The sequence below is a fragment of the Culex pipiens genome, chromosome 3, assembly GCF_016801865.2.
Source record: "Culex pipiens pallens isolate TS chromosome 3, TS_CPP_V2, whole genome shotgun sequence".
NCBI classification, from domain to species: domain Eukaryota; kingdom Metazoa; phylum Arthropoda; class Insecta; order Diptera; family Culicidae; genus Culex; species Culex pipiens.
In genome coordinates this window covers 99,660,230-99,685,077 of record NC_068939.1, presented here as the reverse complement: position 1 = coordinate 99,685,077, position 24,848 = coordinate 99,660,230, and the positions used below count along the sequence as shown (strand labels likewise).

At 38.7% G+C, this 24,848-nt stretch overlaps 1 protein-coding gene across 2 annotated transcripts in view; it reads right to left on the bottom strand.

Moving 5' to 3' along the window:
• Positions 1 to 24,848, bottom strand: part of LOC120421921 (myotubularin-related protein 8) — a 45,291-nt gene that overhangs the window by 1,433 nt on the left and 19,010 nt on the right. For both annotated transcript variants that reach the window (XM_039585222.2, XM_039585221.2), the window contains exons 3-7: positions 4,351 to 4,932; positions 4,043 to 4,175; positions 3,863 to 3,959; positions 683 to 818; positions 114 to 617 (exon numbers count right to left, since the gene is read on the bottom strand). In XM_039585222.2, the coding sequence (XP_039441156.1) occupies positions 114 to 617; positions 683 to 818; positions 3,863 to 3,959; positions 4,043 to 4,175; positions 4,351 to 4,932 (1,452 nt within the window). The remainder of the gene's footprint in view (positions 1 to 113; positions 618 to 682; positions 819 to 3,862; positions 3,960 to 4,042; positions 4,176 to 4,350; positions 4,933 to 24,848) is intronic.

The following is a 24,848-nucleotide window of genomic DNA, read 5'->3' as shown; positions in this document are numbered from 1 at the left end:
TTCACTCACAGCATGCCATGGAGACGCATGGTTTCTCAAAAGTAAGCATTGCTCACAATCAAATCTTGCATGCAAGTCAAATATCGGCTCACATCCCCACCAAAACCACTCACCCTCGTAAGAAGCTGCACGTGGTCATCCAGCGACGTCGAGTGGTCCTTACTGGCAATCAACAAATCGTCCAGCGGTTCCCGCGGATGAATTCCACTCTCGAACCGGCTGTACATTCCGCGCCAAAACTTGATGCACTGCGGCGCCAAATTCGGCCGGATGGTTTCGTCCATTTCCGGCCGATACAGCGGGTTAATGTACTCGTTCAAGTGGTTCGACATGAAGCCCCACAGCGAAAACGTCTTCTCCGCCAGCCGCAGATCCAACCGGTCCTTCTCGCAATTGCCAACGAACGTACCAAACTGACACGACATCACGTGATCGTGCAGAATCAGCAGGAACCGCTCGTTGAACTCGAACGCATCGTTCCGCTGCTGCATCAGCTGCCAGGTGCAGTCCAGCAGCTGGGTAAACACCGGCGAGACCTCCTTCGGGTCGTTCTGGATGTGGCCGCAGCGGTCGCTAAACTTGTGCCCAAAGGCGAGCCAGTCCTTCTCGATGAGAGCCTGAAAAACACACGAACAATCTTAGGATCGTTTAAAATTTCAGTTTCATCGATTAAGTACGCTACCTGAAATCCTTTGATGGTGCGGTAGTACGGATCCAGCATCAGGGCGGCCAGAGAGCAAACTTGAGCGGTTCGATCCCACCCATCCGAGCAGTGAACGACGACGGAGATGCCCTTGTCCACGGCGTTGGCGATGAAGCTGGAAATGGAAAGAGAGAGAAGTTGCGTTTGAATTTTATTGTTGGAAAATCAATCGAGAGGAAAAAAAAGTTATCCACGTAAACTGATCTTTAACCATGTTTTATAAATTACAAACATTTTTCAACCAAAATTTTAAGTATACTTTTGTAGAAAATGTCATTAGATTTTGCTCAAATTGGAATGAACGACAGCTCAACGAAAGACGAATATTTTAAAATCATATGTAAACAGAACTAAAAATATGCAATATTTTGCTTTTAATTCTTTGGGAATCCCTTTTTTTTGAGAAGTTTAATATTATATATACATTTGAAAAAGTGCACCGGTCTTACTATAAGAGATTTGTAGAGTCGCAACCGGGGCTCCTTGAGACACGACGTTCCGGACGCAGCACCATCGCTGCCGATCATTAACCTCCCAACCACCCACTGACCTCATGTCCGCTTCCGTCGTGTCCTGCTCCGGATTCCGCCAACCGGCTCCAGCACAATTAGGTTTTACCAGGCCCGTGATACTAACGTAGCTTGCTGAAGCCGCCACCAAATGTTTGGTGGCGCTGTTTCGGGAATAACATTTCAGAGGGTCACAAATCAAAATATAATAAGTCTTATTTATTTTTTGGAAAATAATCCTGTAGCTGCTCAGAATGATTCTTTTCATTAAAATAAACCATAAATGCCGCCAACAACAATATATGTTTAGCATCAGGTCTCAGGAAAAGCTTCCCAGCAGGTGTCTTTTTCAAATCCTCTGAAATGTCTTCCGCAAATTCTTATTTGGCCAATAAACTTACAGATCATCATAATGTTAATTTAAATCTACAATTTGAGGCGGTTAAACCAATATGTAAGCTCACCCATGTTGTTGGGAAACCTTAAGAGCGAGTCCACGAACAGGGCATAGCCCATTGTTAAGGACGTTGTGGGGCTCACGTTGTGGGGCTTTACAATCAAGCATTTTCGACAAGAAAGCCAGAATAGCTGTTTTTAGACATAAAAGTTCAAATTTAGAAACTAATTTTGTTGTTTTGTGTCTATTCCTACTGAAACAAATAAAAAATATTCAAATATTGTGCAAAAACATTGCTAAAATCTCTTCTCAATTCACCCCATGTGTCTCGATTTGCCCCGGATAATGGTACACATTTAATTTCATTTTAACTAACGAAACAAAAATAAAGAAAAAAAATTCGTCCTTTCGATTTCGCGCCCTTTTCGTCATGTTACTCCCCATAATTTTGACACTAGACACCAAAACTTTGGTACTTTTTAGGCTTCAGTGACATTGTATGCAGATGACAGCCGAAGCATCCCCGTGGGTTTTACACCGACTCGATTTGGAGGTTAGAAAGGAGTGCACTGTTTACATGGACTTAGCACAGTTCGATGCGGTCCTCGATTTTGTTCGGGGAGATTCGTCGACAATCGACGAAGACTATGTAAACAGTGCACACGAGCTGTCAAATGACGTCACGGTGTAAAACCTAATTCAATCACACTCACACTTCCGCGCCAAACGTTCACTCTCAACCGTCCACAGCGTAAACATAAACACGCGCCTCTTTTCATGCACTGTCAAAACCAAGTACACGCTTCAGTAAGGAATCGTCGGGTTTCGGGTTATTATTACCCGGTCAATATATTTATATTGTTTTCATTATTTTGAAGGACGAAAACCCTACAAGATTGAACATTAGGGTGACAAGGAACATCCCAAATTTAGAAAAATCGTTATTGGCTCGATTCCTTAGGAAAAAAAAATCACACACACACATGGCATGCGGCAAAATCCGTACACACCATGGTACAGTAGTACAGTAGTTGTTCGGTACCTGGGCTGAGAACGTAGCCCAGTCACCGAATGCTGCTCGTTAACTGTGCTGAACAAAAAATAACGAGCGGACCACCGATGCATAATATTTTCCAGATGAAATATAAAAATAAAAGTTACTCAGGTTTAAAAGTATTCATAAAAAAAACCGTGATTTGAATCAAATCATTATGGTCTTCATTTTTTTTAAACGTTTAAAAGTTTACGAAATGTCAAGTTTGCCTTTATGAATGATATCGTTCTCAGTGTTTTCACGAACACTTTTCCAGAGTTTTTTTTTTATTGAAAAGGTCCTATAACATGTGAAACTCAACCGTTTATAGGACCTTTAAAAAAACACTAGATTTGTTAGTTCAAATGTTCAAAGGTTTTCACAAGTTTTAGAAAGCCGTTGGATCTTTTAATGGATAAATATATTTAGTAAGGAATGTCTAAAAGAACAATTCTAGAGTGTTTTTTAAAAGGTCCTATTAACATATCTCGGATTAGTTTTCAAAAAGCCGTAAGAGCCATTGGTAAACAAAGTCCTTTTTGCATCGGTAATCGGTATTTGACCTTCTTACGAAAACTCAATATGAAAAATGCTTGAGATTGTTCATCTACACGTTCTTCAAGTGCCCCAAACTAAAAATAAATAAAATTTTGTTTAATTTTGGAGAAAAACGAAAATTAGTGTCAGAGGTCACGGTGTCTCTTACGGCTTTTTGAAAACTCACCCGAGATACGAAAAAAAAAAAAATCAAGTTTGAATTGAGAAAACCCCTGAAACCCTCCCTTTTTAAATCAAACTCACAGTTAAATTAAAATGTCTAATTAACAAAAGCTTTGATCAAATCAAAAAAGCAATTCAATGTTCAAAAATTGTTAAAATTCCATACAAATCTATATTATGCGTGAAATTCCCTACAAAAATTCCGGCCTGTTAAAAATTCGCGAAGAGGGTCGGGTATGGTATGGAAAAATCCGTACAGTTGGTAGCCTTACTTATCCTAAATCTTTGCGTGCAATGACAAAAAATTTGCCTATTAGTAAAACTCCGGAAGCAAGCAAATTGCTTCTAATGCGCATTATCTTGAAGTTCAAAAGTTAATTAAAATTTATGCATCCGACAACCCCCCTTTTCCAAGCCGTCATATTCCATCAAATTCAATCAACTTATACACAAACACACACACACACACTCACACTCTAATGCTAATGCCAATGCCTTACCTGGAGGTATCCAGTATCGACCGAATGTGCTTGAGCCAGCCGGAAGACTCAAGCGCGCCCAGGAAGCTATTCATCGTGGGTGATTTTTGCTCGCAGCCTACACGGAAAGAAACAACAACAACGGACAAAAGTGCCATCAGAGAATGAGTTGGTTGGAAACCGCCGTCACCACACACTTACACTCAATCACCTTCTGCAGGCTGGTCCGCATCGTGTGGATGTTTTCGATGCCAAGAAACTGAAACTTGATGTTCTCGTAGTTTGCCTCGTTCTCGTAGCCCTTGCCGGCGGCCCGGTTGGCCATCGCGTTAATCTGAAAGGGGGGAAATGAAGCGATTATAGGTTGTTTGGGGACCCCTGCCAGGATTGCATGCTGCTGATGCCAATCTACAAAACATGTGCTGCAGGAAATGGTCGACATGGGGAGATGGGAAGAGGGGGGTGGGTGGAATTTTAAAACTATACAAGTGGACACGACAACAACTCACCCTTGGCCTGGTGTCGACGACGTACATAAATCCACAGTTGGAATTGGTTCGCCGAATGGCCTCGAGCATTTGTTCGTCCTCAAGACAGCGGGCGCTAAATCCAGACAGGGGCTGGCTGCACCGGCAAATGGACGCCCGGTTTGAGTGCAAGTAGGTCAACACCGGCAGGCGCCCCTTGGACCGGAAGCGGGAACTCCCCAGCAGCATTGCGGTGCTAGCCTCCACCGGCACGTACAACTGCTGCGGATACGTGTCGCACAGCTCGTAGTTCTGGTTCAGCACACACGGTGCCCACTGGTCGTTCGGGGCGCGCATCCGCCGGAACTCATTCTCCAGCTTAAAGTAATCCCAGCCAGCCGACTTGGGCAAATCCTTCGTTGCCGTCGTGTACTGGAAGCAGTAGAGATTCTTGATGTTGACCGGCTGGTACAGCTTCATCAGCGTCGTGTACACGTCATGGCACTCACGTTCCTTCGGAATGACGAACGTGATCGAGAGGAATGTTTTGCACCGAATCAGCAGCGGCGATCCGGTCGTGCTGAGGGGGAGCTTCTCCACGCCAGCAATGTGCATGTACAGGACCTGCAAAATGCACAGAGAAGAGAACACAATTTGATTAGCACCATCAGTTGGCATTCCATTCCGTGAAAACTAGGTTAAGGGGCAGATGAAATATTCTGATATTGCTGACCGAGTTGGAAAGTCAAGAGCATGGCGATGAAATTTCGTCGAATAAATAAAAGATGAAATGCATTTTCAGAGTTTTTGAAGGGTTGTGTACAGGACGTAGCTATATGCAATCAAATTGAACTCTCGGTATCCTCTGCAATGTTCCCCTTTGGAATATGCTGGCTTAAAAAACTCAAGATTAGTTTTACTTTTTCCAATTTCTTAAAGTTACTGTGAAAATTAAGATAACATTTGAAAAAAAACCGAGGGCGAAGAAATACAGATTATGTGAACTGATCTTTTCTTGGTTAAATATTAATTTTAAAGAATGTTCTTTTGTTCTGAACAGTACTAACCAGCACTTTGTCGTGGTTGTGCTATCTTGTCGCATGTGCATTTTGGGCCAAATTGAGTTAAGGAGAATACTTTGATCCACAACATCCAATGCGTCACATTTTAACATTCACAGAACGGCCAGTTAAACAAAACGAGTTTGTTTACATTTTGTGCTCAAGTTTTTGTTCATTCAAGGTTCACGCTTTTCGCGAAAAGTAAAAAAAAAACAACATAAGAATAGTTTTTTTTTGTAATTCGCAAAAAAAATCTTAGGTCAAAATTAGCCGTTTTACATTGTTGGTTTCTTTATACAAGTCTCCATACAAATTTGGGGCCTGTCCATATAAAAGTGCAATGCAAATATTCGAAAAACTGTATCATGAGAAATCATTTTCTGATCGATATGGTGACGTGAAATTGTTTTTCATCCGTGAGTCCTAGTATGTTATACAGCTTTACTTAGGTAATCAAAAGACGAGTCCAAAACATTGAAGGTCTGGCAACCCTGTCCCAAGTTATGACAACTTAAGAGACAACTTTAACGACTTACATTACAAAGGGGATTCAATCGAATTGTTGATATCTCGTGACGGCGGGGCAGTACGAACTTTTCCATTTTTGAACATGCGAAAAAAATGACGGTTTGGAAATTTGGTGTCAAAGGGACTTTTATGTAAAATTGGAAGCTTGATTTGACGAACTCAGAGTGCCGAAAAAACAATGCCATTTTTAGTTACTCAACTGTAACAAAAATTGACACATGTAATTTAATAAGAAATTTAATGTTCTTTTCGAATCTCTATAACGGTGCGTTTTTTTTCCGATAAAAAAATTCGGCTTGTCTAATAATCGGCACCATGAAAGAAGGGCTCTTTCTCGACATTTTGCGGGGTCCATCAAAATATTTGCTCTAGACCCCCGACGAAATATTTCGATGAACCCCGAAAAATGTCGAGAAAGAGCCCTTCTATCATGATGCCCAATATTAGACTTGGCGATTTTTTTATCTTAAGTTTGTTCTAGGAAACACACCGTGTTTATAACCCAGAAAGGTCATTTTTTTCATTTTAAACATGCTTTTAAAATTTCCGAAAGAAACTGCGCTGTGAGTTGGCGGAGAATTGCCCAATATCTTAAGATTCATAATCTTACGCATGAGCTAAAGTTAAAAAAAAGTTTTATCCTAAAAAAATAACACAAAAAGCCTCCATTACATTTCAAAACAGCCACCGGATCATAATAGTAGTTTATGCAACAAGTTGCAAAAAGAGGATTTTTTCAGCACGAGTCGTACATTTATCCAACGAGGTTCACCGAGTTGGATAAATACGACAAGTGCTGAAAAAATTAAGTTTTGCAACGAGTTCCATACAACATTTTTTGCAATTTCGAAAAACACTCATTGAGTGAAATTTTAAGTCGAATTTTCATGTATTTTGTCAATAAATCGTTTAAATCAAAAAAATGTTGAAAAGTGTTACTTTTCGAAACAAGTGCTGAAAAGTTCAACTTTTCAGCACCCATTTCAGTGCTGAAAAGTAGAACTTTTCAGCATTTATTTTGAAAAGTGTTGCTATTCGATTCTGTTATTTTTGGTACAGAAAAGTAGGCTATTTCGTCGTTCAAGAATGACAGTAAAAGTAAGTAGTTTCACGACGGAATTGCAAAAAAGTACTTTACCGACCCAAGATTAAAGCATCATCCGCCTTGTACTTCAACATCCAAGCTCAGAAGATAACAATCTGGAGTAATTCAGACAAGTATGCAGATTTGAATGAGAATAAAAGAACAAACCTCCGTGCTTTTGGAATGCCAAGCGCTTGCCAACAAGCGAGGCTGAAAAAGGGTTGAACCACAAAATTGTCCAAAATACAACTTACATCCACCAACTTTACCAAGTCCCCACAGCATCGTAACGAAAGCATGCGGCTTCCAGGGTTTATCTACTTAATCCACGCCGGCAAAGATATGCCGCAGATTGGTCCCGGACCTCTCGTTCGACGGTGCGTGGGCGGCAAAAGAAAATTGTAATAATGGTGAGCGTCTGGCACATGTAAGTCCAAATATAGACAGGATTTACTTTCCGGCGCTGTGAGTTCTTTGTGTACGGCTTGTACCAGCAGCAATCCAGAAGTCATGAGTTCGAATCCAGTATAATCATTTAATATTCAAAAGAGAACGAAACTTTTCTTCCAAGAGAAAATATCATTACCGATTCTTTATCACTCCCCAAACAGAACACTCATTGCAGAAGGACAGCCAAAGTGTCGGCACATTTTCATTCCGGTTTTTCGTTTGTTTGTTTGTGTGCTGTGCTTATTTACACATGTGCTTTTGGAGCGTCGCAATAGCATCAATTATTCATCTTTTATTTGGTTTCTCTGTGCTGGGTAAACTTAGGGTGGCAGTAACCTTTCTAATCGTACTGGGAAATCCATTTACTGTCGGCACAGAGGAAAGGATAGTATAACCTTGCACGGAAAATGGAGTTTTTTTTCCATTCAAAACCACTCTAATGACGGTGTATGACTACTTCATTTGATAGATATCTGGATTAGGGATTAGTTGCCAGTCTTAATGGAAATTCCGGAATCAAATTAATCAAATCACAAAGATTGTTTGGAATATTGAATTAATTACCAATCATTGTTAGGTTTTTTTTTTATTATTTATTCCTTAAGCATTTTTTTTATAGATTGTTTAAATTTCTATGTATCTGGTAAAAGTTCATTCTACAGTTCGACATTTTTAAAGTTGATTTCAGTATACGCTTCGATTTCGTCAAGGTATGATAGATTTGGGCTCCCTGAACACGTTCTAATCGATTTAATTGAATTTTAGTGGATTCCCTGTCATTAACATTCCAACTCCCAAGCCTCCCAAAAAAGTTGGAACGGTAACTTCAACACGATGGTTCTCGGGCATAACTTAACCAATCGGAACGATTCTTTTTTTCCCAGTGATTAGTAAGAATGTCAATTAGTTGAATAGTTGGGTTATTTACGAGAACCTGCGAGTTAAAGTTACCGTTCCAACTTTTTTGGGAGGCTTGGGAGTCCGTGTAAGTTTGATGTGCGTTGTAAAAATGCTACGAAATCATGTTAAGCAATCATGCGCATCCCTTTATTTTGGATGCGCATCGTTGGTTATGTTTACTCTGAAGCATTTACTCTAGGGCGTCCCAAAAACATGAAAAGTGGTCAAAGCTTAAAGGGCCAGATATGATTTTTCTGAAGCAGTGGCGGGCTGGAACTACTGTTTAATTAATATTTTTTTCATTAAATTTATTTTATAAGGTTGTTTCAAGTTAACAAATAAATAAACAAGTGTTGCAAATATGATTTATAAATCTTGATTTTAAGAAACTTTCACAGATGTGTTTTTTCATTTATTTTTAATTTGTTTTGGTTTAAATTATATTGTAATTGTTTTTGTCGATTGAAGTTAAATACCCTGATATCATTAACTAATAAAACATATAAATTGCAAGCTTTTTTAGAGTTTGCAAAATCAACGAGGCAAGATCTAAAGTCATTAAAATTTGATTAAAGTTATAGTTTAATGTCCCCTGAACTAATTTCTGTATATAAAATACATAGTCCATGAAAGCCTGTGTTTGGGGATAGGGAGAAAAATGTGTAATTTATAGCGAAAAAATATTACTTAATCCACCAATGTGTTTGATGCCTTCCTCACTCTTTACCAACAAATGGTAATACGATGTGTTTGGACACAAATATTAAAAAAAATCCGGGACCTATGTGGTTATAGTCATTTAAGAAGTTTTTAGTTCACAAATCCACTTTATTATTGCAACTCGTCTAAAACGTGTTTTTTACTGAAAAATTGCTGTGCTGGAAAATTGATTTTGTTATTACACCCTAATACCTCATAGGAGCATGGTGAACTTCTTTCAAAAACAATGCCCATCTCATCACCAAGCGATCCATTCCGTGTCATTCAACCAAAAGCTCCCAAAAGCTTTTCCTTCTCAAGAGGATGAGAGGGTAAATGTTTTGTTTATTTTTCCTAGGCCTCATTCCCCCGCCAGGCGGCAAGCCACTTCACCGATAATGACCGCCGCAGACTGACAGCCTCAACACAGCCATGATGGATTGGTCTGGCGCATCATGTCGACTATCCGTTCCGGAGTCCGGGTCAGAGGTCGGCGGTGGGTTACTGTTTATTCTTTGCATGAAAAAATATTTTGCCCTCGGCTGCACCGTGGCGTGCTCAAGTGGGCAACTTTTCCCCGGTGTCGTAAGTTTGCAGAAAAGGTTCTCGTTTCTTTTTTTTTCAGCAAAAGTCTGCAAATGACCAGGCATCCACACCAGAGGCCAGGCAGGCATCAGATGTTTTCAATTAGGCCTGATTCATATCAGCGTACCGCAATTTGTTCAATGGGCTCGGATCGCAATCTTGAATGAGAGTTTGGTGGTGAAGGGAAGGGCGAGAATCCTGGTAGTTTCTCATACTCAACGATAATGTGCCACTAAAGACGTTAAATATTCATTTTTTGTTTTGCTTTGCTAATTTTCCTTTGAGCTGGGGTTCCTTAGCTCCGAGAAAGCTTTAACCGAGAGAAGCGTGTTTTGACCTGTTCATTGGGTATAATCTCATGGAATTAGCGAAACCAACCATGGATATTCATTATTTATTCAAGACATTTAGTCAGTTTTGTTATTAATTACATGTAACCAAGTTGATAAGTTTATGCCAAAAGCTCGGCACACACAACACGAGGGTTGGAAATAATTGGGTCTTGTTGTTTTATTTATTAGTCTGTTGATAAACAACACAAAACAGCACGTAAAAACCAGTTTATGGCACACTTCACATCTGAATACTGAAAGAAAAAAACCATCTGAAGAAACATGGATGAAAGGAGACACTTGTTGAACCTTTTGTAAATCAATACATATTTTAATCGTTGCGCTATGTGACTTTAATTTGAGACTTCCTTTGAGAAAGTTACTACCATACGGTAGGATTTTTGCTAAAAATTAAGAGAATGTTGTTTGCAAATTTTTTAACCTCTTCCGAACTCCAAATCACAACATTGTTTGTAATATTTATCATATCGCAACTATTAGAAGAAAGACAAAACTATTTTAAAAATAGCAATGATCTCTCAAATCTACCCATTTAATGATTTTTGACAAAGAACTTTTTCCTAATGTAGCTCTCCCAAGTAACCGCGAGGCACTAAATAGTAGCATTAAATCAGCATTATATTGACATATATTTCAAGTGGCGCACAGTGATGCCGATTTAATGCCTCACCGAAAGCTAGAACAAAAATAAACTGCTTTATCGACATCAAGGCTGGGGAAAAAAAATAACAGTTGCTCTACACACTTGGTGGTGAGCCTCCTTTGTTTTTTGCTCTCTTGTACTAAGCTTGCTGGGATTCCTATTTACACAGTAAAACAAAATCATGGTAAAATTTCATCTAAAAAGGAGTACATCTTTTATGTCAGAAAAAAGCTTCTAATAATGTGTAAATTTAAATCTGGCAGACGCTAGGAAAAAATATCTGTAATCCCAAAAAAATATCAAACCGGCGATAGTTAAATCTAGCTTACTAAGTCCGCGCCCTAACCCGCACGGCCATCTCGCCGCTATGAAAACTGGATGATCAAAGCCAATGTAGGTCTATGTGTTCCGTACATTGTATATTGTATTTACTGCATATAGGGTACATATACGATATACGAGATACGTAGAGGTACATTGGCTTTGATAGTCTAATTTCACAGCGGCGAGTTGGCCGTTCGAAATGGGGCGCGGACTTAGTAAGCTAGATATAAATATCGTCGGTTAGATTTTTTTTGGATTACATATATTGTTTCCTAGCGTCTGACAGATGTAAATTTACACATTATTACTCCTTTTAAGATGAAATTTTACCATGATTTTTTTTACTGTGTAGATTGAACAAGAGAGCACACTGGCATCGGTTTGTTAATATTTTCTCTGTCTCATAGCTCATAGCGTTAATATGAGCTTGATTGTTTTCTACAGGACCTGGCGCTTTGACTTTTAAGTTTGAATCGGATTTAACCCGTACTCGTTAAGTAGCTCAAAACTGGCAAAAACCAAAACGCACCGATTTTATGGGTTAAATCCCATTTAAACATCAAAGTCAAAGAGCTAGATCCTGGAGCAACCAATCAAGCTCATAATTGGGATTCGGGCTCAGTACACCTAGGGGATCATGCCCAGAAAAGTCCGCAAAAATTACCCATTTTGTAACATCCTATTACATACATAGAAATATAACAAATTCAACAAAATCAAAATATGAGCCTTATTGGACGTTATTGGATCTGGCGCTAACTGTTATTTAAACAGTCAACTTTGTTTTAAAAAATACGATTATTTTGTCCTTTTTGTCCATAAAGCCATATTTGTTACACCCTAATGTTTATACATGAAGGCAGGTCTGGGAGGCGTATTTAGCAGAAATTCATTTTTCGAGTTGAGTCTGCCTGTTCGGACCGCGCACTGGTCTCACAATCCAGAGGTCTCCGGTTCGAATCCCGGGGCGGACGCAAAAAATTCTAAAGCCTGGTCTACAATAGGAAACTCGCAGGGTCGCAGACGCAACCGCAAGTTTTAACAAAAGCAAATCAATCTGATCTTCTATAATGGCAATGTTGCGGTGCTGTGATTCTGAACTAAAAACGCAGGACGCAGTTCGCAAGTTTTAAATTTTAAAATATATATATATATATACAGCAATTCCCCACGAAAACAGCATGATTCGAAAAAAAAGTTCTCCGATCGGGCTCAAAATTTTTCTGGGGGATCCTTGGCTGAAATAATTAGACCCGTATTTTTTTGTTTGGCCATTAGGGTGACCTACGCCGTGTTAGGGTGTTTCGAAAAATGGCAATTTTCGTCGATTTTCACAAAAACCACTTTTTTTCAAAAAATCATATCTCCGCCCCATTTCATCCGATTTTAGCTGTCCTAGACGCAAAAGAAAGGTGATTAGTTTGGCTATTTGGGAAAAATAAGAAGAAGTTTCAAAAATCTAGCTTAACTTTTGAAAAGGTTGAATGAAAACATAAAATGCTGTTTTGAAGGTCTCGGGACCAAAGAGCCTATGTCTAAAAATATTTTTATCGGATTCCTCAGAAAATTTCACATAACATATCAAAAAATGGTGAAGTTATGTTTTCGATACTCTGAGATACGATTTTTTGAAAATAAAAACTGGGGTTTTCGACGCGCCACGCGCAAAAATGGGAAAATGACGAAAACGGGAAAAATCAACTTTTTTCACTAAAACTGCGATAACTTTGAAATTTAAGCGATGACCTATACATGTTAAAATACCAAAATTTTTGTAATTAAAAGACGCAACTTTTGGTACCATAACATCTATAGGTCATCGCTGAAATTTTAAAATTATCGCAGTTTTAGTGAAAAAAGTCGATTTTTTCCCGTTTTCGTCATTTTCCCATTTTTACGCGTGGCGCGTCGAAAAATCCAGTTTTTATTTTCAAAAAATCGTATCTCAGAGTATCGAAAACATAACTTCACCATTTTTTGATATGTTATGTGAAATTTTCTGAGGAATCCGATAAAAATATTTTTAGACATAGGCTCTTTGGTCCCGAGACCTTCAAAACAGCATTTTAAATTTTCATACGACCTTTTCAAATGTTAAGCTAGATTTTTGAAACTTCTTACTATTTTTTCGAAATAGCCCAACTAATCACCTTTCTTTTGCGTCTAAGACAGCTAAAATCGGATGAAATGGCGCGGAGATATAACTTTTTGAAAAAAGTGGTTTTTGCAAAAATCGACGAAAATTGCCATTTTTCGAACCACCCTAACACGGCGTAGGTCACCCTAATGGCCAAACAAAAAAATACGGGTCTAATTATTTCGGCCAAGGATCTCCCAGAAAAAAATTGAGCTCGATCGGAGAACTTTTTTTTCGAATCATGCTGTTTTCGTGGGGAATTGCTGTATATACACGGATAGAAATCCGGTCCGCAAATCCAAAATCAAACTGTCTTGAAATCGAAAACATCGTTTGTTTTCGATTTCGTTTCAAATGTTTTCAAAAACGACAACATTTTCATCACATTCGAAAACATTTGTGTTCGAAATCGCCCCCCGCTTTTCTCAAATTTTCTGAAGCGTAACAACTGTCAAACGCAACCAAAACCGCAACCCAATTCCAAGGCGCGCGACTGTTTGTTTATGTTTTGATTTTTTGCCAGAAGTGGAACTGAAATCGAAGAGTAGGAACAATTCGTCGCCGTGTGGTTATTTGACGACCTCCGGATCACGTTCGGTTCTTCTGCCGCGGAATGACGGGGACGACCCGTCCTGGTTCTTCGGAATTCCGCCAGCATTGCGGTGCGTGGTACTTGTTCGACGTTAGCCAGGGACACGTGGTTCTTCGGCGAGGATGGTTGTTGGACAGCGGCTTGTAGTTCTTTTACGGCGTTGGCCAGCGGAACGTGGTTCTTGTCCGGCGGGTCCGCGTGTTGACCAGCCGCTTTTCCGACGTCTTTGGCCGCATGTAGTTCGGCCAAGTTTTCGACAACGGCGCCGGTTCGGAATCACGAGTGCCGATTCCCGACAGCGGCGCCGAACCTAAACGGCCTCCCTTCGCTGTTCCCTCAGTGGTGTTTTTATTGGCATGAACTAAGCTGGCAACGATACCGCGTGGAAAAGTTTCCCTCTGTGGTTTCGCGCGGCGCGACGTTGATTCGCTTCTCCATGAAGAGTGGTAAGTTTGAATGATAAAACCCCCTGAAATATCGTAACCTCTTCAACCTTTTCCCTCAATAGACCTCCTCCTTATCCTCCTGCTCCACGGCCGGCGAGGAAGAAGATGTCCAGCGTAAATCATCAACGAGCCGTTGCCGTGCTGCCGTTGTTTGACGTCCCTTGAAAACTTGGCTGGCAACAGAAGAGGAAGAGCAGGAGAATTCTTGTCAGAATCGATGCTGACGGTGCGGATCGACCTTAGACTTCTCCCGGACAGATGATTTCGCCACTTGATCATAAGGGCTTTGTTGGTGGTGTTTGCAGCTGGACACTTGAGCCTCCTCCTCCTCCTCCTCCTCCTCCTCCTCCTCCTCCTCCTCCTCCTCCTCCTCCTCCTCCTCTTCCTCCTCCTCCTCCTCCTCCTCCTCCTCCTCCTCCTCCTCCTCCTCCTCCTCCTCCTCCTCCTCTTCCTCCTCCTCCTCCTCCTCCTCCTCCTCCTCCTCCTCCTCCTCCTCCTCCTCCTCCTCCTCCTCCTCCTCCTCCCTCAATGGGGAGCCCTCCAGAGCATCGTCAACACAACGGCTACCGAAGTGATCGGCACGACCAGAGGACGCAAACCCAAAGGGTGGTTCGATGCGGAGTGCCAGCGAGTGACGGACGAGAAGAACGAGGCCAGGAAGCGTATGCTGGTGAAGGGTACGCGCCGAAACTGTGAGCGATACAGTGAGTTACGAAGAGCAGAGAAACGAATCCACCGCCGAAAAGAACGGGAGTACGACGAAACGGTACTCGCCGAAGCGGAAGCACAGTACAACGCGAACGATAAGCGGAGGTTTTACGCAACTGTCAACGGTGTAAGAAGGAAAACCACGCCTTCCCCTGTGATGTGCAACGACACGGAAGGCAACCTGTTGACAGACAAGACTGCGGTGGCTGCTAGGTGGAAGGAGCACTTCCAGCAGCTGTTGAACGGTGAGACACGAGAGGGAATCGTCGAGGACAGGATACACGTTGAGGAAGATGGAAAAGCTGTGGACCCGCCTACGTTGGAGGAAGTAGCTAAGGCTGTTAAAGAGCTCAAGAACGGGAAATCCGCGGGAAAGGACGGACTTCCGGCCGAACTTTTCAAGCACGGGAGTACGCGGATGACCGAGATTCTGCACCAAATCATCCTACGCATTTGGTGCGAAGAACAGCTTCCGACCGACTGGTTAGACGGGCTCGTCACCCCAATCTACAAGAAAGGGCAAAGACTCGATTGTGCCAACTATCGAGGCATCACAATCCTCAACGCAGCGTACAAAGTACTCTCCCGCGTCCTGTGGAGCAAGCTGAGACCGATGACCGAGACCTTTGTCGGCGAATACCAGTGCGGTTTTCGAGCGGGTCGGTCAACGACGGATCAGATGTTCACTCTGCGACAAATCCTCGACAAGTTCCGGGAGTACAACCTGCAAACACACCATTTGTTCATCGACTTCAAGGCGGCGTACGATTCAGTCAAAAGAAACGAACTTTGGAAAATTATGCTAGAACACGGCTTTCCGGCGAAGCTAATAAGACTGATTCGTGCAACGCTCGACGGAGCAAAATCAAGCGTGCGAATAGCTAACGAGACATCAGAAGCTTTCGTTACGTTGGATGGATTGAAGCAGGGCGATGCTCTCTCGAACTTACTGTTCATCATAGCGTTGGAGGGTGCTGCTCGAAGGGCAGGCGTGCAAAGAAACAGAACACTCATCACTAAATCGCACATGCTGCTTGGATACGCTGACGACATCGACATCATTGGTATCGACCGTCGTTCAGTGGAGGAGGCGTTCGTCCCTTTCAAGCGGGAAGCTGCGAAGATCGGACTGACCATCAACACTGCCAAGACCAAGTATCTGGTAGCTGGCAGAGCGTGTGGCAGTGCAGGTGATGGTGTTTCGGAGGTGGAAATAGATGGAGAAAGATATGAGGTGGTGGATGAGTTTGTATATCTTGGTACACTTGTGACGTGCGACAACGATGTGAGCTGCGAAGTGAAACGGCGGATTAGTGCTGCAAACAGGGCCTTCTACGGTCTTCGTAGCCAGCTAAGGTCCCGCAGCCTAAGAACGCCTACGAAAATCACGCTGTACAGGACCTTGATACTCCCTGTAGCTCTTTACGGTCACGAGTCGTGGACGCTAAAGGAGGCTGACCAGAGAGCACTTGGGGTCTTTGAGCGGAGAATCCTGCGTTCTATCTTCGGCGGCAAGCAAGTAGGAGACCGGTGGCGCAGGCGCATGAATTTCGAGTTGTACCAAGACTACAAACATGCTGATATCGTAAAAGTCATCAAGCACGACAGGCTGAAGTGGGCTGGACATGTAGCCAGAATGTCGGACGAGCGGGCGGCTAAAACGATATTCAGCAGCGAACCTGGACGCGGTCGTCGGCTTCGTGGAAGGCCTCGTACGCGTTGGCTGTGTGCAGTCGACGAAGATGCAAGAGCGGCCAACATTTTAGGCGACTGGAGACGAGCGGCCCAAGATCGAGCATCCTGGAAATCTTCGATTAGTTCAGCGTTGGGTCGATAGACCTGTTGCTGATAAATTAAAGTAAAGTAAGTAAGTATTCTAGGGGTCATATTCGAGTTCAGCGACCTCAAATTAGTTAAATTTGACCTGTTGATTGCCTGTTACATTTCTGTATAAACATTTCCAATATTCTAACTTCGCCATATTGGCCGCCATCTTGGATTGCACATTCCCTGAGTACTTTGGAGTATTTTTGGGATCATATTTGAGTTCAGCGACCCCAAATTAGTTAAATTTGACCTGTTGATAGCCTGTTACACTTCTGTATAAACATTTCCAATATTCTAACTTCGCCATTTTGGCCGCCATCTTGGATTGCACATTCCCTGAGTACTTTGGAGTATTCTAGGGGTCATATTTGAGTTCAGCGACCCCAAATTAGTTAAATTTGACCTGTTGATTGCCTGTTACACTTCTGTATAAACATTTCCAATATTCTAACTTCGCCATATTGGCCGCCATCTTGGATTGCACATTCCCTGAGTACTTTGGAGTATTTTTGGGATCATATTTGAGTTCAGCGACTCCAAATTATTTAAATTTGACCTGTTGATTGCCTGTTACATTTCTGTATAAACATTTCCAATATTCTTACTTCGCCATATTGGCCGCCATCTTGGATTGCACATTCCCTGAGTACTTTGGAGTATTTTTGGGATCATATTTGAGTTCAGCGACCCCAAATTAGTTAAATTTGACCTGTTGATAGCCTGTTACATTTCTGTATAATCATTTCTAATATTCTAACTTCGCCATTTTGGCCGCCATCTTGGATTGCACATTCCCTGAGTACTTTGGAGTATTCTAGGGGACATATTTGAGTTCAGCGACCCCAAATTAGTTAAATTTGACCTGTTGATAGCCTGTTACATTTCTGTATAAACATTTCCAATATTCTAACTTTGCCATATTGGCCGCCATTTTGGATTGCACATTCCCTGAGTACTTTGGAGTATTTTTGGGATCATATTTGAGTTCAGCGACCCCAAATTAGTTAAATTTGACCTGTTGATAGCCTGTTACATTTCTGTATAAACATTTCCAATATTCTAACTTCGCCATATTGGCCGCCATCTTAGATTGCACATTCCCTGAGTACTTTGGAGTATTTTTGGGATCATATTTGAGTTCAGCGACTCCAAATTAGTTAAATTTGACCTGTTGATAGCCTGTTACATTTCTGTATAATCATTTCTAATATTCTAACTTCGCCATAATGGCCGCCATCTTTGATTGCACATTCCCTGAGTACTTTGGAGTATTTTTGGGATCAAATTTGAGTTCAGCGACCCCAAATTATTTAAATTTGACCTGTTGATTGCCTGTTACATTTCTGTATAAACATTTCCAATATTCTAACTTCGCCATATTGGCCGCCATCTTGGATTGCACATTCCCTGAGTACTTTGGAGTATTCTAGGGGACATATTTGAGTTCAGCGACCCCAAATTAGTTAAATTTGCCCTGTTGATAGCCTGTTACATTTCTGTATAAACATTTCCAATATTCTAACTTCCCCATATTGGCCGCCATCTTGGATTGCACATTCCCTGAGTACTTTGGAGTATTTTTGGGATCATATTTGAGTTCAGCGACCCCAAATTAGTTAAATTTGACCTGTTGATTGCCTGTTACATTTCTGTATAAACATTTCCAATACTCTAACTTCGCCATTTTGGCCGCCATCTTGGATTGCATATTCCCTGAGTACTTTGGAGTATTCTAGGGGTCATATTCGAGTTCAGCGATCCCAAATTAGTTAAATTTGACCTGTTGATAGCCTGTTACATTTCTGTATAAACATTTCCAATATTCTAACTTCGCCATATTGGCCGCCATCTTGGATTGCACATTCCCTGAGTACTTTGGAGTATTCTAGGGATCATATTCGAGTTCAGCGACCCCAATTTAGTTAAATTTGAGTAGTTGATTGAACTTAAAAATCCTTTTATTGTGATTTTTCCATTCAGCCGCCATATTGGACCCCATCTTGAATATCTCGGTTCCCTTTGAAAATCGGGAAAATCACCCAGTTAACTCAAACCGAATTCTGAAACGGAATCTAATTAGAATCGTATACAAATTCCGTTTCAAACGCAACAACCGGTTCCGTGTTCGAACCGGTTGTTGCGTTTGAAACGGAATTTGTATACGATTCTAATTAGATTCCGTTTCAGAATTCGGATTGATTTGACTGGGCAACAGGCAGATTCGGATTCAGGAGGGTCGATTTAGTCTAGATCCATAAAAAATGGCCTGTTACACGATTTGCTTCTAGACACGAAAAATGAGCACCTTCTTTGATTTCGTGCCTTGACTATATGGAGTTTTGCGTTCCTTCGGATCTGCGTACTGGAAATTTTTTAATGTCGGGGAAGGAATATTCAGTTATGTTCACAGCTGAGCAATTCTCTGCGAAATCGGTCATTTTTGTAGAATTTGAATTTTTGTATTTTTTAATCCGGCTGAAGCTATTGTGGTGCTTTCGGAATGCCCAAAGAAGCCATTTTGCATCATTAGTTTGTCCATATAATTTTGCATACAAATTTGGCAACTGTCCATACAAAAATGATGAATGAAAATTCAAAAATCTGTATCTTTTAAAGGAATTTTTTGATCGATTTGGTGTCTTCGACAATGTTGTAGGTATGGAATAACTACACTGAAAAAAAATTTACCCGGTAAAAAATTTTTGATTTTGATTTGATTTTGATTGATTTTTTATTTAACTTTTTGTCAATAAAACTTGCTTTGCAAAAAAACACTATTTTTTTATATATATATATATATATATATATATATATATATATATATATATATATATATATATATATATATATATACAGCAATTCCATTTGAAAAGAGCCTAAACCGAAAAAAAAGTTCTCCGATCGGGCTCAAAATTTTTCTGGGGGTTCCTTGGTCAAAATAATTAGACCCGTATTTTTTTGTTTGGCCATTAGGGTGACCTACATCGTGCTAGGGTGGTTCGAAAAATGGCAATTTTCGTCATTTTTCGCAAAAACCACTTTTTTCGAAAAATCATATCTCAGCGCCATTTCATCCGATTTTAGCTGTCCTAGACGCAAAAGAAAGGTGATGAGTTTGGCTATTTGGGAAAAATAAGAAGAAGTTCCAAAAATCTAGCTTAACTATTGAAAAAGTCGTATGAAAACTTAAAATGGCGTTTTTCCCGTGTCTGGACCAAAGAGCCTATGTCTGAAAATATTTTTATCGGATTCCTCGGAAAATTTCACATAACATTTAAAAAAATTGGCGATGTCGAACCGTACGTTTCAGAGATATGATTTTTTGAAAATAAAAACTGAGTTTTTCGACGCGCCACGCGCGAAAACAGGAAAATGACGAAATCGGCAGAAAATCAACTTTTTTTACTAAAACTGCGATAACTTTAAAATTTCAGCGATGACCTATAGATGTTATGGTACCAAAAGTTGCGTCTTTCAATTACAAAAATTTTGATACCCAAACATCTATAGGTCATCGCTGAAATTTTAAAGTTATCGCAGTTTTAGTGAAAAAAGTTGATTTTTTGCCGATTTCGTCATTTTCCTGTTTTTGCGCGTGGCGCGTCGAAAAACTCAGTTTTTATTTTCAAAAAGTCATATCTCTGAAACGTACGGTTCGACATCGCCAATTTTTTGATATTTTAAGTGAAATTTTCCGAGGAATCCGATAAAAATATTTTCAGACATAGGCTCTTTGGTCCAGACACGGGCAAAACGCCATTTTAAGTTTTCATACGACTTTTTCAATAGTTAAGCTAGATTTTTGGAACTTCTTACTATTTTTCCCAAATAGCCAAACTCATCACCTTTCTTTTGCGTCTAGGACAGCTAAAATCGGATGAAATGGCGCGGAGATATGATTTTTCGAAAAAAGTGGTTTTTGCGAAAAATGACGAAAATTGCCATTTTTCGAACCACCCTAGCACGATGTAGGTCACCCTAATGGCCAAACAAAAAAATACGGGTCTAATTATTTTGGCCAAGGAACCCCCAGAAAAATTTTGAGCCCGATCGGAGAACTTTTTTTTCGGTTTAGGCTCTTTTCAAATGGAATTGCTGTATATATATATATATATATATATATATATATATATATATATATATATATATATATATATATATATATATATATATATATACAGCAATTCCCCACGAAAACAGCATGGAAAAAAACAAAAGTGCTCGGATCGGGCTCAAAATTTTTCTGGGGGTTCCCTAGCCGAAATAATTAGACCCGTATTTTTTTGTTTGGCCATTAGGGTGACCTACGCTGTGTTAGGGTGGTCTGAAAAATGGCCATTTTCGTCGATTTTCGCAAAAACCACTTTTTTGAAAAATCATAACTCCTCGCCATTTTAACCGATTTCAATTGTCTTATACGCAAATGAAAGGTGATAAGTTGGCCTTTCAAAGAAAAATAGTAAGAAGTTTCAAAAATCTAGCCTAACATATGAAAAGGGCGTATGAAACTTTAAAATGCCGTTTTGGCGGTGTCTGGACCAAAGAGCCCATGTCTGGAAATATTTTTATCGGATTCCCCGGACATTTTTACATAACATACTAAAAAATGGGAGGAGTTCATTAACAGGATTCCGAGATATGATTTTTTGAAAATAAAATCCGTGTTTTTTGACGCGCCGCGCGCAAAAACCGGAAAATAACGAAATTGGCAAAAAATCAAATTTTTTCACTAAAACTGCGATAACTTTAAAATTTCAGCGATGATCTATAGATGTTTGGGTACCAAAATTTTTGTAATTAAAAGACGCAACTTTTGATACCCAAACATCTATAGGTCATCGCTGAAATTTTAAAGTTATCGCAGTTTTAGTGAAAAAAGTTGATTTTTTGCCAATTTCGTCATTCTCCGGTTTTTGCGCGCGGCGCGTCAAAAAACACGGATTTTATTTTCAAAAAATCATATCTCGGAATCCTGTTAATGAACTCCTCCCATTTTTTAGTATGTTATGTAAAAATGTCCGGGGAATCCGATAAAAATATTTCCAGACATGGGCTCTTTGGTCCAGAAACCGCCAAAACGGCATTTTAAAGTTTCATACGCCCTTTTCATATGTTAGGCTAGATTTTTGAAACTTCTTACTATTTTTCTTTGAAAGGCCAACTTATCACCTTTCATTTGCGTATAAGACAATTGAAATCGGTTAAAATGGCGAGGAGTTATGATTTTTCAAAAAAAGTGGTTTTTGCGAAAATCGACGAAAATGGCCATTTTTCAGACCACCCTAACACAGCGTAGGTCACCCTAATGGCCAAACAAAAAAATACGGGTCTAATTATTTCAGCCAGGGAACCCCCAGAAAAATTTTGAGCCCGATCCGAGGACTTTTGTTTTTTTCCATGCTGTTTTCGTGGGGAATTGCTGTATATATATATATATATATTTATATATATATATATATATATATATACAGCAGTTCCATATGAAAGTTAAAGAAAAAAAATAAAAGTGCTTCGATTTGGCTCAAAATTTTTCTGGGGGTTCCTTGGCCAAAATAATTAGACCCGTATTTTTTTGTTTGGCCATTAGGGTGGCCTACGTCGTGTTAGGGTGGTCCGAAAAATGGCCATTTTCGTCGATTTCCACAAAAACCACTTTTTTCAAAAAATCATAACTTCGCTCCATTCCAACCGATTTTAGCTGTCTAGGGTGCAAATGAAAGATGATAAGTTGGACTTCCAAGAAAAAATAATGTGGAGTTTCAAAAATCTAGCCTAACATTTGAAAAAGTCTAATGAAAACATCAAATGCCGTTTTGACGGTGTCTGGACCAAAGAGCCTATATCTGAAAATATTTTTAACGGATTCCTCGGACAATTTTACATAACATATCAAAAATTGGGCGAGGTTCATTAACAGGATTCAGAGATATGATTTTTTGAAAATAAAATCCGGGTTTTTCGACGCGCCGCGCGCGAAAACGGGAGATTGACGAAATCGGCAAAAAATCAACTTTTTTCACTAAAACTGCGATAACTCGAAAATTTCAGCGATGACCTATAAATGTTAGGGTACCAAAAGTTGCGTATTTCAATTGCGAAAATTTTGGTACCCTAACATCTATAGGTCATCGCTGAAATTTTCTAGTTATCGCAGTTTTAGTGAAAAAAGTTGATTTTTTGCCGATTTCGCCAATTTCTCGTTTTCGCGCGCGGCGCGTCGAAAAACCCGGATTTTATTTTCAAAAAATCATATCTCTGAATCCTGTTAATGAACCTCGCCCAATTTTTGATATGTTATGTAAAATTGTCCGAGGAATCCGTTAAAAATATTTTCAGATATAGGCTCTTTGGTCCAGACACCGTCAAAACGGCATTTGATGTTTTCATAAGACTTTTTCAAATGTTAGGCTAGATTTTTGAAACTCCACATTATTTTTTCTTGAAAGTCCAACTTATCATCTTTCATTTGCGCCCTAGACAGCTAAAATCGGTTGAAATGGAGCGAAGTTATGATTTTTTGAAAAAAGTGGTTTTTGTGAAAATCGACGAAAATGGCCATTTTTCGGACCACCCTAACACGACGTAGGCCACCCTAATGACCAAACAAAAAAATACGGGTCTAATTATTTTGGCCAAGGAACCCCCAGAAAAAATTTGAGCCAAATCGAAGCACTTTTATTTTTTTTCTTTAACTTTCATATGGAACTGCTGTATATATATATTTATATATATATATATATATATATATATATATATATATATATATATATATAAATTCTAAAATTCCAAAATTATTAAATTCTAAACTTCCAAATTCTACACTTCTAAAAATCAAAATTCTTAGATACTAAAATTCTAAAATTATTAAATTCTAAATTTCTTGAATTTTAAAATTCTGAAATTTTTAAATAATTATATTCCAAATTCTAAAATTCAAAATTCTAAGACACTAAAATTCAAAAAATCTAAAATTCTAAAATTCAAATTTATAAAATTCTAAAATTCCAAATTTCAAAATTTTACAATTCTAGGATTCAAAAATTCTTAGATACTAAAATTATTAAATTCTAAATTTCTTAACTTTTAAAATTCTGAAATTTTTAAATTATTGTATTCCAAATTCTAAAATTCAAAATTCTTAGATACTAAAATTCAAAAATTCTAAAATTCTAAAATTCTAAAATTCTAAAATTCTAAAATTCTAAAATTCTAAAATTCTAAAATTCTAAAATTCTAAAATTCTAAAATTCTAAAATTCTACAATTCTAAAATTCTAAAATTCTAAAATTCTAAAATTCTAAAATTCTAAAATTCTAAAATTCTAAAATTCTAAAATTCTAAAATTCTAAAATTCTAAAATTCTAAAATTCTAAAATTCCAAAATTCTAAAATTCTAAAATTCTAAAATTCTAAAATTCTAAAATTCTAAAATTCTAAAATTCCAAAATTCAAAAATTTAAAAATTCAAAAATTTAAAAATTCTAAAATTCTAAATTTCTAAAATTCTAAAATTCTAAAATTCTAAAATTCTAAAATTCTAAAATTCTGAAATTCTAAAATTCTAAAATTCTGAAATTCTAAAATTCTAAAAATCTAAAATTCTAAAATTCAAAAAATTTAAAAAAATTAAAAATTCAAAAAATCAATAATTCAAAAATTCAAAAATTTAAAAAGTCAAAAATTCAAAAAATTATTAATTCAAAAAATCAAAAATTCAAAAATTCAAAAAAAAATTAAATTCAAAAATTCCCAAATTCTTAAATTCTTAAATTCTTAAATTCCAAAATTCCCAAATTTTTAAATTCCTTTATTCCTTCATTCCTAAATTTTTAAATTCCTAAATTTCTAAATTCCTAAATTCCTAAATTCCTAAATTCCCAAATTCCCAAATTTCCAAATTCCTTAATTCCTAAATTCTTTAATTCCTTAATTCCTAAATTCCCAAATTCCCAAATTCCCAAATTCCAAATTCCTAAATTCCTAAATTCTTAAATTCCTAAATTCCTAAATTCCTAAATTCCTAAATTCTTAAATTCCTAAATTCTTAAATTCCTAAATTCCCAAATACCCAAATTTCCAAATTCCCAAATTCCTAAATTCCTTAATTACTATCACGAATTCCCAAATTCCTAAATTCTTTAATTCCTTAATTCCCAAATTTCGGAATTCCTTGATTCCCAAATTCCCAAATTCCCAAATTCCC